This window comes from Microtus ochrogaster, unplaced genomic scaffold (genome assembly GCF_000317375.1).
Source record: "Microtus ochrogaster isolate Prairie Vole_2 unplaced genomic scaffold, MicOch1.0 UNK10, whole genome shotgun sequence".
Taxonomy (NCBI): Eukaryota; Metazoa; Chordata; class Mammalia; order Rodentia; family Cricetidae; genus Microtus; species Microtus ochrogaster.
Window position 1 is genome coordinate 2,841,219 of NW_004949108.1, and position 17,691 is coordinate 2,858,909.

Genomic DNA, 17,691 nt, shown 5'->3' on the forward strand with positions numbered 1-17,691 from the left:
GTGTGTGTGTGTGTGAGCCTGGGTGAGTTTATGTTCACCACGTGTGTGTGTGTGTGTGAGCCTGGGTGAGTTTATGTTCACCACGTGTGTGTGTGGTGCCCATAGAGGCCAGAAGAGTGCATCAGATCCTCTGGAATTGGAGTGACAGATGGTTGTGAGTAGTCACATGGGTGCTGGGAGCAGACTTCAGGTCTCTACAAGAGCAGCGGGTGCTCTTACCAGTGAGCCATCTCTCCAGCCCCTCTCTCCCCATCCCCAATTGTTAACAACCAGACAGTTTTTAAAGAATTTCATGATGACCTTGGGGGCAAGATCGTCATGCTTGCCTGTGGAGAATTTCTAAAGGGCAGCAAGCACTCCTAGGACATCATGCTCCAATACGTCTTATTTTCAGTGCTCTGTAAATTCTGCATTTGTCTATCAAGTATTGGCTGGGTCCATAGTGTGCGCTTAGCACCTGTGAGGAAGTGAATGTTCCATGTGGAGAAGGCGTAACTCGAACTTGGGGAGACACAGAACGACTGTTCACACTGCGCTAGCTAGCGACAGGCCCTGAGCATACAATGAGATAGTGTGCAAAAGTACTCTGATGTCTGACACTTGCAGTGCGATTGACTCTTCCCCAGCCCGGATCCTGAGCACAGCCCTTCACAAGCATGAGTATTCTCTGTTAGTGGTGGTACCTGGAGACCTTATCCATCCCTGCAGCGCTATGCTCTTCCTGCTCCATTCTGTGATATGGTCAGGCAGAACTGGGGTGGGTGCTGCTGGACTAGCCCTTGCCGTCACTGCAGTGTATAGAGGGACAGGGTTGGGAGGAGAAGAATGAACACCTTGTCGTTGGTAGTGGGTTTGGTGTAATTTTAGATGACCAGGGTACCAGCTATATCACGGGTAAAATGCTCTTGTTGAAATCTCCGTGTTCAGCAGCCTGACCGGGAGAAACTTCTGTCTCCTGTTGTCTGACGGCTGACTCATGAGGACCTCTTCTCTTTGGCAGATCCAACATGGCTCTCCACCAACCTTGGCATCCTCACTTGTATCGAGTGCTCTGGAATCCACCGGGAGCTGGGGGTCCATTACTCCAGGATGCAGTCCTTGACCTTAGATGTATTGGGAACGTCTGAGCTTCTGGTAATTTGATTTAGAAACTCGTTGATAACGATTCCCTCTCCACTACCAAGGAGCGAGGGCACGTCTTGTTATGGGATGTTATTTATAAATGCATAGAGTGGGAACGTCCCCAGACAAGAGTCACAGGCTGGTGCAGGAGTCCTCTGAAATGGCTGAGGTGGCAGCGGAAGGCCCATTGCTCCCTTCCACTAACCAGGCACAGAACCCGAAGCCTAAGGGCAGTGAAGGGTTTACCACGCCCAAGTCATCAACCAGTTTCTGGCGAGACTGTACCCGTGTTTGGCTTCCCGCCCCTGTTGGCCTTCCTGATCTGAATTAGCCCTCTCAGGAGACATACTGGCTTCTGTTGTAGCCCCTCACTTTTCTAAAGTAGTCTTCCATGCCTGGCTCACTGCTAATATGGATGCTCTGTGATAGAGGGCTGGGGAGATGGAAGTGTGTTTTGAGAAATACCTTTTGGTACTTGATTCTGTGGCCTGACTAAATCATGAGGCCGATTGCACACCTACCTGGGCCTTGGTGCCGCTTCAGAATCTGTAGTTTCTATTTGGAAAGCAGCGCTCAAAACCATTTCTTGAGAGGACTGGGCACTGGGTAGTAAATAGTAAGTGGATATTGATTGCCATTGATTTTACTGTCAAGAGCAATAATCTTGACAGACGATCTGTTCACGTGGTCAGTAGTATTCCTCTCACGGGGCCCTACATCTTCTTGACATCTCCGAATCCAGTGTGTCCGTTTTCCTGATGCTTCTGGCTGTCTTGGGGAAACTGCCCTGTCATTCCGAGGAATTCTTTGTTTGATATTGGAAGACAAGAGTGAGGAAAAGCTAGTGTGGATCTCAGACAGCACCGTCATTGGTTACACCTTACAAATGAAACAGACTCAGTCCCTCCTCCGGGTGCTCTTGCTTATGAATACAATCCCTGCTGCTCATATTAGGGTGCCTGGCCCACATCTCAGAGGTGTTTGAATGTACAGCATCTCTGGGAAAACTGATTATGGCTCAGTTACTGAATGGCCACACCGAGTTCCTGAGGAAACGGTATCTCGGCAAACTCTGATGGACTGTGTTGATTTCTCCTTTCACCGGTTGGCCTAGAGCAGAGGGACATATCCAGTGATGTATGGTGAGATCATGGCTTATGCCTTAGATCATCCGATCTCTGTGCTCAGCATCCTTGGTGTAGGATCTCCCACTTTACGGGGGAGCTTTGCTTACAATACTTTAATGTACCCAGGTTCTACACCCGTTAAGTTAACCCACTCATTTTGAATCTGTCTTAGCTCATACTCACTTCTGAGACTCCTGGGATACAACTGGCGTTTATGGTGGGTTTTCTGGCCATGTGGGAAACATGTGAGCACCACATCTGCCTCTCCTCTCTCCCAACCAATGTTAAACAGCCAGCTCTGAGGAGCAAAGAGTCCTTGATTGAAGCCTGCCTATTTCCCTGCTGTAAATGCTTCTATTGTCGCCAGTTCTGAGTTACTCTTAAGAACTGCTGACTGTAGAGCTGGCAAAGGATGTTCAGAAGCACAGTGTTCTAGCATGCATTCATCACATAAATATAGTGCATATAAGCAACTCAAGACACTGATAATAGGGAAATGTAGTAAAGTTTAGAAATGATAAGATTAGTTTTATTTGGGTTTGGGGGGGACAAGCTGTCACTGTGTAGCCCAGCCTCTCTCATTTCTTCTTCCTCAGATCCCTGCATATTTAGAATTCAGGTGTGCCCCAGCTTGCTCAGCAAGATAACAAGTCTTGAATACCGAGTGTCGTTGTTGTTGACATGATTTATCATGCGTTTACACAGTATAGTTTTTAACAGTAGCAATGTTTAGCAGCTGTCTTTCAGAATTCCTAGCCATCTAGTAATTAGCTTTCAAGAGCTGGTAGAGCCGTGCTCCAACACCGATTAATTAACTGTGTCTCAAACGCGGGTCTGGAGAGATGCCTCAGAAGATGATGTCAGGTACCGTGAGCAGGAGGTAGAGGTGACTGATGTCGCTGAGGTGGATGCTGGGATGCCGGGTCCTCTGTAAGAGCAGTATGCACTCTTAACTGCCGAGCCATCTCCCCAGTGTACTTTTATTTTTCTAAGACGTCTTCTTAGATTCAAACCAGTGGTGTATATTATGGTTCTTTTCTTTTTCACCCTTGATGAAGTTTTTGATAGAAAGCTTCTTAGTATGAGGGGATGTGCCTATCGTCCACATCTTGCTGGAGTTGGCATTGCTGGACATTGGTCTTGTTATCCAGTTGCTGTTTCATGTCTTTGGTCCTTTGCCCCTGAGTCAGGACTGTCTGTACTCATTCTGTTAAGCTATTGAAGCTCATTAGGTATTTTTGGTTCTGTCCTCATATTAGGTGTTTTTCTATTCCGTAGACGGCCCCTTCACTTTATTTGTGCAGAGCATTTCCAGTTTTCCAGTTTTGCTTTCGTTGGTGAGCCGAGGGTTTTAAAATAACCCGAGAGAGGCAGCCAGCCCACAAGCAGGGCCTGAATGTTTTTTCATTTCTCTTGGGCATTCTGTCTTTGACTAGAAGAGAAACGCTCCCCGCTCCCGTCCTCCGACATGACTTCAGCAATTTCCTCTCCAAAAGAGTCCCTTGCTCAGTTCTGTGGATTGTGGCCTGGTTTGCAAAGTTTGTCTGACGCTGTGCCCTGGTTGTTTCTCCACTTTAATTTGCTGTTGTTTGAAAGCACACTTTCCTCGTTGACCCGCTGGATTAGGGCAGCATCTGTGAAGGTGGCTGGATGTGGATAGTGACCACCTCTGCTTTTAGATCACTTCCTGCTCACTGAAATGGAAGACAGGAAGTTGGAGGGCTCGTTTGGTGAAGTTATGCCACCCCAACCACTTTAGCGGGTCCAATGACCCTTCCACAGGGGCTTCCTAAGACCATTGGAAAACACAGATATTCATATTATGATACAGTGATAGCAAAATTACAGTTATGAAGTAGCAGCAAAAGTAATGTTATGGTTGGGGTCCCCACAACATGAGGAACTGTGCTAAACGGTTGTAGTGTCAGGAAGGTTGAGAGCCACGACTCTAGAGTCTCAGTGAACCTGATTTCAGAAACGCCTGGCATGCCCGGGTTTTAGAGAGGTGAAATTTCTCCTTAACTTTGAAGACCATTAAAAGCAGCTTTTTGCTGGAGGGAGTCATCTGAAAAACCACGTGACGTCCTAGGGCACGGGTGTCACGTGACCCGTTTCACTGTCATGTGAAAAGTTACATTCCGTAGTTTGAAATTTGGTGTAGAGTGGGGTGTGAAGGCTCAGGCCTGTGAGCCTAACTGTGGAGGCCAAAGCAGGGATTGCTGCTGCTGCGAGCCCAGCCTGGGCTACACAGCGGGCTCCAGGCCATCCTGGGCTACAGAGTGAGACCCTGTCTGAACGGAATGAAGGACATTGATTTTGAAAGCTTTCCATCATGCTGGAGGAATGTCGGGAAGCCTCGGGAGTTGGGTAGCTGACTCAGCCGTCTCTTGCGGTCTCTCAGCTGCACTGTCAGATGCCAGGGCAGCGCAGCCTCGAGCCCTGGGTCTGCTGTCAACGCTGGCATTTGATGGCACTGAGTGAGCTAAGCCGCTCTGGGTAGTGGCTGTGGCTGCTTAGAGCCATGAGATTGCCGTCAGCTGCCATCCACTGAATCACATTCAGGTTCCAGGCATTGCTGTGACTGGTTTTTTTATTTGATTGTTGCTTGTTTGAATTTTTTGTTGTTGTTGTTCATTTGGTTGTTGTTGTTGTTTTTTTTTGTTGTTGTTCTTTCTCTCTGGCCTAAGTGAGGCCCAGAGTATGAGAAACTTGCCCATGTAATACACATGTAACATTCCTTCCACAGGCCTTGAGCAATCCTGTTTGTAAGTCACAACATGTATACGTTTTTAGCTGCAGGCAAAGCCAAGTCCACAAGCATCTGTGTATATTGTCAAATAGATAAAAGAACCGGCAAGGTCCGCATAAGAGTGTGGCCTTCGTTCCTGCCCTCAAGATGTTCATGTTCCGCCCTTGTTAAGCTCTCAGCATCTCTTGACTCTGCCCCTACTGGTCACCCCTCTGTGTTCCTGGGCCCTCGGGCACGTTTGTCAAGAAGTATAGCTTGCCTTCCAGCCTTGTACCCTGCTGGGCAGAGCTGGGGATGAATAGAGAGCTAAACCAAACCAGAATAGACCCAGACTGTAGTTGGCAGAGGCCCAGATGGCTACATGGTGCCTGTGTGTGGTAACTGTGGTAGTCCACCCCACTGGGCAGCTTGACCAGATCAAGCCTGGAGGAGGAGGAGCCGGCCTCAGTGTTGTGACTCCTGTGGGACCTGAGGGACTTCAGGGAAGTCTGGCTTGTGAGGACTTCTGAATCCTGTCTTCAAGTGAGGGCAGAGAGGTGGAGAAAAGCTAGCAGAGTTGATATCCCTCCTTATGGGAACAGGAATCAGGAACTCTGCTCCAGACCATTCCAAACTCTAACGGCTGAAGGTTTGTAGAGGCCCCATTTCCCTGCTCTGGGTGTGTATGTGACTCTGTGGCCGTGAGCACGCTGCCTACCTGGACTTAGGGGCTTTCGAGGCTTTGGGGCAGGAGCTTCTGTTGCCACACCCCCAACACTGTGCTGTTTTTACAAATGTATATTTGTGTTTTACAGGACAGCTTTCGGAATTCTCTTCTTGTCTTCCACCCTGTTGAGTGGGTCATTCTTGCTTTTTTCAGAGGGAGCGGTGCTCCAGAAAATCAGATCATTCCTTAGGAATTGCTCCTGGTCCCACTGCCAGTTACCCCACAAACTGCCCAAGCCACCCACTGTCACCTGCTTTCGGGGGGCTTGATCGGTCTTACACAGGTTTCCTGGTTGTCTGTCCAGAATCCGTGGTCTCCTTCTAGTTTGGGTCAGCTTTTTCTGTGGCTTTCTCCATCATGGTCTTGACCCCTTTGCTCATGTTATCACTTCTCCGTCCTTGACAGGACTCAGGAGCTTGGCCTAGTGGTTAGATCCACAACTAACCACCCTGCATCTGCCTCTCTGCTTCTGCTTCCATTGGTTATTGGATGAAGGTTTTAGGAGATCGTGTCTACTTCCCATTCCTAGGCAGATTCATGTGGGTCTCTCTTAGGGTCCTCTTTGTTACCTTGCTTCTCTGGCGTTGTAGACTGTAAGCTGGTCATCCTTTGTTTTATGCCTATGGGCCGGGCGGTGGTGGCGCGCACCTTTAATCCCAGCTCTCAGGAGGCAGAGGCAGGCGGATCTTTGTGAGGTTGAGGCCAGCCTGGTCTACAGAGAGAGAGTTCTCCAAAGCTACACAGAGAAATCCTGTCTTATTTCTGCCTCTCTGCATATTTTAGACCATCTAGCCCATGGGCTTCTGGGTAATTCCTCTGTCTACCCCTCCTTTCTTGCCAATGGGGTGCTAAGATTACAGATTTATGCCTCCACCTCCAGCTCTTTTGGGTCCCAGGGAACAGACTCCGATTGTCGGATTTGCAATGTAAGTCCCTTTACCCACTGCGCCACATCCCTGGCGCCGCTGCTTCTGCTTCTTTTTATTTATCTATTACTGTTGTTATTATTATTATTTTATTAATTTGTCTCTGTTGTTGGCCGAGCCAGTAGAGAATGACATGATGGCTTATGCCCAGTGCCCACCCCAGCTGAGGAGCTCAGTTACATGAAGGGCTCCTTTGTCATGAAGCAGTAGAAAGGGCAAGGGATGGGTCTTCAATTTCACTGTCTTAAATGATGATCAGGTGGCCGTGGGTTTACCATCTACATATCCAACCAACCTCAAGTCAAAATTATCTAAACTGGGTGCTGGAGAGAGAGCTCACTGTGGAAGAGCACGTGTTGCTTTCGCAGAGGCCCTGGATTCGGTTCCCAGCACCCACACAGTGGCTCACCACCATCTGTGACTCCAGTTCCAGGGGCTCTGATACCCTCTTCTGAACTCCATGGCTGTGGTGCGTACACACACACATTGAGACAAAGCAAACATTCATGCACACGAAGTAAATCTAGGTTTAAAAGAAAATTTAGGAACTTCTAAAAGAAAACTGAAATTTCAGTTTGCCTCATTCCAAAAAGTCACCCACGAATGAAGTGAGGTGCCAGCTGCAGCGTCTCTTCAAGGCCTTCCAGCTCCCTGACCCTTGAGCCTTTGTGCCGAGCCCGCTAAGGTGTCATCTGGTCGTGGCCACGTGCAGGCTTTTCTCCTTGTTATTCCCTCCACAGTGTCAGTTGGCAGCTGCTTCCCTGGCATTGTCTTAGGAATTAGAAGCCATCTAGAGCCGTGAAGGATGTACCCAGGTACCCTCAGGTCTCCCACCTCCAGACAGGGAAAGACATCTGTGCCATTGAACACCCTAGCTACCCCCCTGCTGGCCAGAGTCCCACCTCAGCACATCCCACACTGCCTTCAGGGGCAGTGACAGCTCTTGTGGCCGGAGCATAGGTTAACGCCTAGTCCTCTGCTCTGAGTATGCTTCCCAGGGGTCTGCTGGTCCCCTTCTTCCCCAGTAGGATCCTCTGGCCTCCAGCTTCCGGGGGCTTTGCCTCTGTTCCAAGTGGTTTCCTGTAGGCTGTTTTATAAATTTTATAAATTGGGTCTTAGCTGATATGGGAGGCAATACGTTCCTCCATGGTTTTGTGTGTGTGTGTGTGTGTGTGTGTGTGTGTGTGTGTGTGTGTGTGACATATAGGTGTGGCTACTCCCTGGACCAGCTGTCCTGGCTAAGCCAACCAGACCCAAGCAGAAGGGAGCTTTCTGAGTCCTGGTAAATTCTCTCCTCCCATCCCCCATCCACTAAATGCAGACTAGGAGGCACTGGGATGGTCCCTCACTCACAGGAGACAGTGTGGCTTCAGTCATTACTTACTTATTTATAATTATTTGTTTGTTTAAATGATTAAATTCAGTTAAAGAGTGGCGCCAACATTCTGTATAGCATAGGGTGCTGAAGCAAGCGAGCTGTCTATACCAGAAATCCCATTATTGATATTTGGTTCCATGACTACTTCTTGCTACACAAGAATCCTTTGCGGTGCATTTATCTTGTGGTCTGTGTCGTTGGAAGGTTTGTGCCCCCTTCGCTGTTTGCTCTGAGTGTCTGCATGTAGGAAACGTCAGTCTGGCTGCCCAGATTTTGCCCTCTTCCCACTGTTTGAGGCCCCCCATTCAGGTCTAAGCAAGGAGGAGCAAATAATGGGTGTGTCTGGCTCACTGATCTGAGACAGTGTTAAACTAGCAAGGCTCACCACTTGAAGGGCAAGCTGCCCATGTTCTATCACTGCCTTTACTGCCTCAGTCTAATGTGACTTCATGTCAGGGAGTCCCTGCTTTCTAACCGAGATCCCTTTGGATCTGAACCTAAGGTAGTATCCCCTAAGGACTCTTCTGACAGGACACACCTCCAGAATGTCCCTGCCTACCCTTTGTCTGCACAGACTGATTCACTGTGTTGTTGTCAATGAACAAATTGAATAATCTCTTCTTTCAAACCCTTATGCAAGATGCACCCTGTCCATGTTGTTTCGTGACATATTTAAAAATCTGACTGGTGGGCCAACCTGCAGTAGTGGCAGGAATCAGACGTGGAAGCCCAGTTTGGTGCTTGGAATGAGGTGGAGACATCCCCGCTCTGAAGGAGTTTCTGGTCGTGCAGTCCTTTATTTGGCAAACGCCAGGAGCCACATTGTCAAGATAGCATGGCTGTGCCCGGCACAACAGTACTTAGTGAACTTAGTGAATATTGCATGAGAAGGTATGGCTTGAAGTCAGAAGACATAGGGCGATATCCCTTTAATCCCAGCACTCGGGATGCAGAGGTGGGCGGATCTCTGAGTTCGAGGCCAGCCTGGTGTACAAAGTGAGTTCCAGGATAGACAGAGCTGTAGGTCTTGTGTGACATCACAGTGTTTCGGTTTGCTGAAGGTTTTCACTGAAGGTGCCCCATTTGGTCACTTTTGCAACCCTCTGAGGTAATTGTCCCCCTGGTTCCATGGATAAAAACTGACTCTCCCATTTGAACCTGGGTTTTGGCTTCCTGGCCCCGTATATCTCTATGGCGCTGTCTCTCCCAGCTGGCGTCCGAGTGAATGTCTGCGGGAGAGCATGTGGGAAGGGAGACTCACCGTGGCTCGTGTTCCTGCTTTTCCTGAGGCTGTGGTGACTCGGTCCACTTTCCACAGGATCCTCTTCTGGTCGTCTGTGCGGTCCCCCTTGGGGCTTTGGGTTTTGTGCCTTTTCATTAAAAGTAAACCACTTCACCGCTCTGTGTCTCAGTGGCCATTAAATAAATCATCAGATCGTGAGTAACGGGCAGCAGTGGAGGGTATTAATAATTGAGCGTCCTGAAATAGACTTCTGTCCTTGCAGCTTGCCAAGAATATTGGGAATGCAGGCTTTAATGAGATCATGGAGTGTTGCCTGCCGTCTGAGGACTCCGTCAAACCCAACCCGGGCAGCGACATGTAAGTATGAGCAAACGGTTGCTCTTTGCTGAGCCCTGTGTGCACGGGGACAGGTCTGGGGACACCTCAGCTGTTGCTTTCCGCTGGCTAAAGTTTATTTGTTTTCACTTTGATTTTTTTTTTTCTTTTTTAGTCGTTTCTGTGGGTCCAAATAGAAACACGGTGTGACTGGTTTTGCTAGGTGACCAGAGGACAATAGGCTTTTTAGCACCTGAGCGACTTCCATGTACCTCTGTGCCCCTTGCCACGGTGCTTTCTCTCTGTCCGCTTTCCCAGCGTGGTGGATTGTGCCTAGTCATCACAGACAGGCGACATGTGCCATTCTCTCTGTCAGTGTCCTTCAAGATGTACGACTTGTTGTCCCCTCCAGAAAACCTTTTTGTGTTTCACTGTTGATACGAACTGTGACCCACAAGCTAGTGTGTCTCATTGTGGCTCCAGCTGGCCACTGATGGACCATATACATTAGGGATCGCCTGCTGATTTTACCAGTGTTTCCTTCAAACACACTGAGCTTGAGGGGGTGGACAGGGCAGTGCCATGCTGCCTCTCAGACCTCATCCCTGTTTCTTAAAATGGCCAGCTTGCCCACAGGGGAGGGCTTGGGGGTGATGTGGTGAGGCCATACCAGAGTGTGATGCAAAGTGAGGCAAGTAGAAGAAGGGGAGGACTGGGTCTGAGGCCTGCAAACAGACACCGCCTGTGTCCGAGCAGCATGACAACATGGGGAAAGTGGAGAGGATAGGGGAGAAGAGGAAGCTTTGCCATCTGTAACACAAACTACGTTTCACTGGCATGGGCCTGGAGTTGAGTTAGTGGGAGAACAGTGTGTAGGGTCTGTGCACAGCAGAACACTTCTGTCTTTGTAGCTGTTCTGTTTGGGAAACTGAGGATGCAGAAGGGTAGGACCTGTGTTGCCTTACACTCTGATCCACTGAGGACATGGGAACATTCCAGGGGGCGAGCAGGAGGCTGTCATTCGTTGGCCACCTTGGGCGCCAAGTGTCTCAGACCAGCTGTGAGCTGGTGTTTGGTTATAGTCGGTCTGTGTTTGCATCCCGTTTGCATCCTGTCACAAGTGAGCATTTGGGACATAGCTTCTCCCAGAGATTGGATAACATGGTTGTAAAGCATTGTCTTCTGCATATGAGATGCTAATTTCAGATCTGACCTGGAAAGCCAGGATTTCCCGTTCTTTTTCAGGCCACGGGGTGGGGCAAGTTCTTTGCGGTTTGAGTCTAAGCCCCAGTTTCTCCCATAAAAAGGAAGAATATGCTGCCCACCTCAGAGAGGTATTGGGGAAATCAGAAAGATGGTTTGCAGTCAGCCTTCTCTTGGGATCCACGGGTGCACAGTACCTTCCCGGATAACTGTAGGACCACACTCAGTGAAGGAAATGCCATGGTCCAGCATGCTGAGTTTAGTGATGACTGGCGCTTGATGCTGGCTTTCTGGTTGTTTGTCTCTCTTTGTGACACCAGTCTCCTGGGAGGCTGTAATGCCAGTCAACTTTAAACAAAGACTCTAGTAACTTTTCCATACCAGGATTAGAGACTGGAGAGGTGGCTCAGTGGTTAAGAGCGCTTGCTGCTCTTGCAGAAGACCTGGGTTTGGGTTCTAACACCTATGTGGTGGCTTCAACAAGTCAAAACTCTAGTACTTGAAGCTCTAATGCCCTCTTTCTGACCTCTGCAGGCACCAGGAAATGGATATGGTACACATACATACATGCAGGCAAAAACATTCATACACATAAAATAAATGAATCAATCTTTTTTTTTTTAAAGAATTACTTATAAAAGCGGAACTTAAAAAAAATTACTTATGAAAGCAGAACATCTGTTTGTTCTAGGGGTAAATGAGCCTAAGAATGAATACCACCTCTCAACATCTGTGCTCAATCCTCTGCGAGGTGCACACACGCGCGTGCACACACACACCCTTGACACTTCTCACAGGAAGTATACACCTTCAGAAATGAGGGTGAATGGCTGTCACAGTGATGAAAACACGCTCCCAGTCATTCTTTCGCAAGTGAGATGATCCGCAAGACCAGCCGTGGTGGTCCATGACCGTAATCTCTGCAGTGGCCAGGTTAGGCCAGCCTGGACTATATAGTGAGTTCAAGGCTAGCCTGGGCTACATAGTGAGTTCAAGGCTAGCCTGGGCTACATAGTGAGTTCAAGGCTAGCCTGGGCTACATAGTGAGTTCAAGGCTAGCATGGGCAGCACAAGAAGACCCTTAATCCGACGACCCCCACCCGCCCAAATAAAAGAGGATTAATTGTATGACTCTTTGTGCCTCCGGAAGCCAAGCCGGCTCGTTCTTGCAGCATTCCATCTCACTTGACAACATATTCAGGTTTCACATACCGTTCTCAGGAATTATGTTCCATTCATTTTTGTATTTGCCACCACAGTATGTTGCTTGTGATTCGGTAAATATTTAATGGCTCAATCAATCAAAGAAATAGCCCCTGCTCTAGGCCAGCTTCATTCGGCGAATGTTTTACGCCTAGGTTTGATAGAGTGAGCTGCTTGTAGCTTGATGTAAGTACACACGATCTTCAGCCATATGCTGAAGGGGAAACCAGAGGCACCCACTAATGGCCTGTGAACCCCCAGTTGGGAGTGGAGGCAGAAAGCATGTGTGACCGGGCCACCCAGAGGCCAGACTGCATCTGCTCATAGAGGCAAACTGTTTCTGAATCCCCGAGAAGCAGCAGGAAGCCCCACCTCCACTCCCCACTCCCACCCCCAAGAACACCAGATGGATAGGTCTGTGGTGGTCTGTTGCTTCCCACCACACAGCTCAGTCTATGCATTTTTTAAAAGCCGAGAGCACACTAATAACACAGTCTATCTCGATTCAATCAGGGGGTCACAGAGATCTGTCCCATGTTTGGGTTGGAATCACCTCCAGGGTACTCAGAGCCCCAGATACATAAATATCTGTTTAAAAGCACAAAAACAGCATCTGATGTGGTGGTGTACACTCACAAACCCAGCGCTCTAGAAGCTGAAGCTGGAGGATCCTGAACTTGAGGCCAACCTGGGTTATATAGTGAGACTCTTTCTTTTTAAAAACAAAACAAAACGAAACAAAAAAAGCCTGGAACTTCAGACTGGAGAGATGACTCAGTGGTTAAGAGTGCCTACTGCTTGCCAGGTGATGGTGGCGCACACCTTTAACCCCAGCCCTTAGGAGGCAGAGGCAGCCAGCCTGGTCTGTGGAGTGAGTTCCAGGACAGTCTGGGCTGTAACATAGAGAAACCCAGTCTCAAAACACCCCCTCAAAAAAAAAAAAAGAGTGCATACTGTATTGAATTGAGTTCCCAGCACCCACGTCACGGTTCTAAGTCTGTGCCTTTCGTTTGAGGGCATCCAAAGCCCTTGTCTTTGTGTCTTCCATGTGTCCTCCCCACCTCGTTTCCTGTCCTTCTGGAGATGAGAGGTCATATGAGCAGTGGCTTTTGGCCCGCTTAACTCACCAGCCTCCCAATGCTGGCTTCTAGGAATGGCGTCCACTGCATCTTCCAATGCAGGTGTTGCATGGCCCAGGCTTAGAGACATGCTGTCTGTGAGCAGCAGCAGAATGGCAGAGAGCTGCCTGCTTCTGTCCCTTTCTCACCTGGAAGGAGAGGATGTCGGGAGTGTTTCAGAATGCCGAGCGGACCCATGCACTCCTGAATCCCAGTGTCTGTGGGCTGGGATCCCTGCCATTTGAGGCATGGTAACTGAACATTGTCATTTAGTTTACACTCCCTGCCACTGATGAGTGAGTGATTTTTATGGCACGTATGAAGGCTGCAAAGGAGAGGGTGTAGATATGGCTGTCTGGTAAGTAGAAAGGCACAAGGAAAAGGCCCAGAAGAGGGCGCATCAGGGTGACCAGCCCGTGTGAGGAGGTGGCTTGGGACAGCTGAAGGAGGAACATGTGGGTAGAGGGATAGAAGCAAGATAGGCGAAGACACGGGTTACGTGCAGGGACCACAGTGTGCTGAGACGAGAGCTCAAGGTCACAGGAGGGACAGCAGCAGGCAGCTGAGAGGCTGTGAAGAAGCCACACCCTCAGCTTCTGTCTTTACAACTGCGTGTCCTTAAAGAAAGAGCCCACAGGGCCCCAAGGGGGCCGGGTCACGTTGAGATGATGGGCTAGGCGGATCGGCGGAGGCCTTCAGTGTCTCACCCGTCAGCTATGTCTGGTTTCAGGACCGCGCGGAAGGACTACATCACAGCCAAGTACATCGAGAGGAGATACGCAAGGAAGAAGCACGCTGACACCCCGGCGAAGCTCCACAGCCTTTGCGAGGCCGTCAAGACCAGAGACATCTTTGGCTTACTCCAAGCTTACGCTGATGGTGTGGACCTGACAGAAAAGATTCCACTGGCCAATGGGCATGTAAGAGGGGCTGCAGAAGGATGAGACATTCGGGGTGAACAAGGGAGGTGTGTTCGGCCATGTTATCCTCCGTTATTGTGCCTTCCCTGGACAGAATAGGTGGCGTGTTTTCCTTTCATTGGTAAACTAATGTTCCGGTTGAACATATTTTATCCTACTTGCTTGGGCCAGAAGTGGTTTTAATTTGGGACATTTTTTTAGGTATGGAAATACTTGCTATATAGTGAGATCTTAGAGGTTAGCACAGCCAGCTTTTGTCTCTCAAATGCCACACACATGGAGGTGATTTTGTCCAATACTGTCGTCGTCCCCCGTCGTCCCCCCCCCCCCCCCGTTTTGACTCAGGTATGGGATTTTCTGCCTGTCACGGAGTTTGGGGTTGTGTTCTGTTTTGGATTTGACTTGCATTCGGAACGCCCAACCTGTTTACCTGCAACATTGTGATGTGCAAACATGGCCTTTTGATGTAGATTCACAATGTGGAATGGCCGCAGTTTACGTCATCTCTTATACTTACTTTTGCCCTGGACACATTTCAAATCTACTTGACAATTTTGAATTTATAACTCAGATACATTATTAACTATAGCCGATACTATGCAACAGGAACTCTCCTCACACACACCGTTTTTTTAAAGGGTTTCACTCTGCTAACAATCCTCCTGCCTCAGCATCCTGGGTACTGAGATTACATTTGTACACCACCACACCTAACTGACTCCTTTCAAATGGAAACTTTCTATGTTTTTTTTTTTTTAAAAAAGGCTTAATTTTAATTTTCTGTGTATGTACCTGAGTGTATATATACACCTCGTGCATGTAGGCATCCTCAGAGGGCAGCGGAGGGCGTCAGCTCCCTTAGAGCTGGAGTGACAGGTGGTTGTGAGCCTCCTGTATGGGTGCTGGGATCTAAACAGAAGTCCCTATGAGAGTAGCAAGTCATCTTAACTGCTGAGCTGTCTCCTTAGCCCAATCAGTTTATTCTGAAGGCAAATGTGTAATGCCAGATGTTGAAGGGAAGCCCATCTGAGGTGGAAGGACTCCATCATCAGAAGCTTAAAAGCCTAAGAGGACCCTCCTTCCCGTAGACGGGTTAGTGTGGCAGCTGGTCCCAGAGCATCTCTGGCCAGGACCATCTTGTAGCTCACATTCTTGGGGTCCTCCCAGAAGGGATGGATACATCGCCCCCTCCAGCATCCAGGTGATAGATACTCTTGGGATTGTGTCTGTGTTACACTGCTGGTACCTAAGGACCCGTTGAGTCTCCTGGTCTTTCTGACAGAATCCCTATGGGCACATGTTCCAGGTCCAAAGAGCCTCCTGGTCTCAGGACTGGGGTCCTCATCCTGTGTGGTCAGCTACTAGGTAGGGCCATCATGTTTGGACCCAGGCTCCTAGGCTAGATCTCACGAATGGGAACATTATAGTGTAACAACATTTCCTCCTAGTGACACAAGCTCTTCCTAACGTTAGCCACCGTCACTCCTTTTCGTCCTGAGGAGAAAACTCAAGCCCTGTGACTAGGGCAGAATGTGCCCACACTGCCCAGAGGACACGTAAAGAAAGAGGCAGCCACCCTGTTCGTGCCTTTTGCGTTTTGGATTTTTGCCTTTCCTCTAATTGTGACCCACCCACCCATCTTCTCTCTACTTGTGGTATTGATGTCGGGATGGGGACACAGCTGAGATGATTTGAACCTGAAATGCTCTGCATTTCTCAGGCCTTGTGATTAGGAGGGAAGGGACCAACCTCTAAGGTACCCTGTTAGTGTTACTCAGTTACTTTTCCATGTCTGTGATAAGACACCATGACCAAGCTCCTCATAGAAGAACTTTGTATTTGGGGCTTCCGGCTGCAGAGGGTTAGAGTCTGACCATCATGGCGGGGAGCATGGCGGCATAGGTGCTGGGGCAGTAGCCGAGAGCTCACAGCTTGAGACACGTCCACAAGGCAGAGGCAGACAGACTGGACTGGAAATGTCACAGATCTTTTTAAACCTCAAAGTTCACCCCCAGTGACAACACCTTTTCCACCAAAGTCACACCTTCTAAGGCTTTCCAAGTTGTTCCACTCACTGGAGACCAACTATTCAAACTGTGATCCTATGGGGGCCATTCTCATCCAATCCACTAGATACGCCTCTTGCTGTGGTGGTTGAAACATGGGCACTCTGCACCATAGGTGGCCGTTTTGGGGGAAAGGACAGTCCTGGGGTTAAAAGATGCCACTGGAATTGCAAATGTCTTGGTTTGAATTTCAGGAGCCAGATGAGACGGCCCTTCATCTTGCTGTCAGATCCGTGGACCGGACTTCTCTTCACATTGTGGATTTCCTGGTCCAGAACAGGTGGGTGTCGCACTAAGTGGATGTCTTTGTTCTTTCTTATTCTTGGGGCTTCCCAGCAAGGGACCAGATGCTGTCTCTGCTGCTTGGGCTCTGTTGCCAAGATGCTCATGTCTCAGGTTTAAATATGAATTATGGGGATTCTCTAGAAAAGCCCAGAGTAAAAGAGAAGGCATTCATGGTACCTGTAAGATCCAAGATATAGAGTCTAAGAGAGGCCCATGGAACTGTGGCTGCTCAGATCCCAGCCCTGGGGAAGACCGTGTGGGGGCCAGGGCCATCAGCTGTGACTTGAGCTTTTCTCTGGTTTGTCATGTGGGTGGGTCTTCCCCCTATAAGTCCCCACATAGCATCTCAATAGCAGAAAGCTATGAGGAAGAGAAGATGCTTTAGCCCCTGGCCTAGGCCGGGAATTGTACATCAGGAGAGACTTGCGGTACCATCAGCCCTAAGAAACAGTGACTGCTTGTGAAGCCCAAGTTCATAGAACTCAGGGTTGAGTCAGTGAGACATGCTCTCCTCTGAGGCCAGCCCAGGGCCTGATGTGGGATGCTGGATGTTTGATAAGTAGCCAGTTTGTATCTCCGCCTCTGCCTGAGTTCTTCTTGGGCAGCAGCCTGGTTTGGCCTCTTCTGAGATAGAAGGGAGACAGCGATAAGGATAGGAGGCAGTTTGGGGTGAGCTCAGTGGTAAGCACTTGCTTCACATGCCTGAACCCTGAGTTCCATCTCCAGCACTGCACAAAGAAAGGAAAGGAAGGGGAGGTGTCTGAGGCGTCCCTACACTGAGGCAGCTGTTTTCCTTTTGCTGGGAGCAGTGGGTACCATCCCCAGGGTGCTTCTGTCCCCATTTGTTAGCCTATGGATGCAAGGATCCTGTCCTTTCTCAGCAGCGGTGACACTTCGGGTGCTAATCGCTTTTATCACATATGTGGAACACAGGCACCTTTGGTTTTGGATAACCTGGTCTCCTTCTATGATAGAAGAACACGTGACAATCTTCAGAAGTGTCCCTCTTCACCTGCTTTCAGGGGCCTAGGGCCAGGCTTGCAGGAGTCCCCGGACACTAAACTCAAGAATAGCATTCCCTTCCCAGACAGAAACATCAGGAAACAAAATGAAGGGGGCTGGAGAGATGGCTCAACTGTTAAAAGCCCTGGGGGCTCCTCCAGAGGACCCGGCTTCAATCCTCAGCACCCACATGGTGGCTCACAACCGTCTCTACCGCCCATCCTAGGGAACACAATGCCCTCTTCTGGTTTCCATTGGTACCAGGCATGCACACGTGGCTCAGACATACATGCAGACAAAATAACCATACATATGAAAAATGCGGCGA

General features: G+C 49.1%; 1 protein-coding gene across 4 annotated transcripts in view; it reads left to right on the forward strand.

Annotated features, from left to right (window-relative positions):
• Window positions 1-17,691, forward strand: part of Asap2 (ArfGAP with SH3 domain, ankyrin repeat and PH domain 2) — a 151,293-nt gene that overhangs the window by 112,085 nt on the left and 21,517 nt on the right. For all 4 annotated transcript variants that reach the window (XM_013353523.2, XM_013353524.2, XM_013353525.2 and 1 more), the window contains 4 exons: window positions 1,001-1,134; window positions 9,514-9,608; window positions 13,821-14,010; window positions 16,271-16,356. In XM_013353523.2, coding sequence (XP_013208977.2) covers window positions 1,001-1,134; window positions 9,514-9,608; window positions 13,821-14,010; window positions 16,271-16,356 — 505 coding nt within the window. The remainder of the gene's footprint in view (window positions 1-1,000; window positions 1,135-9,513; window positions 9,609-13,820; window positions 14,011-16,270; window positions 16,357-17,691) is intronic.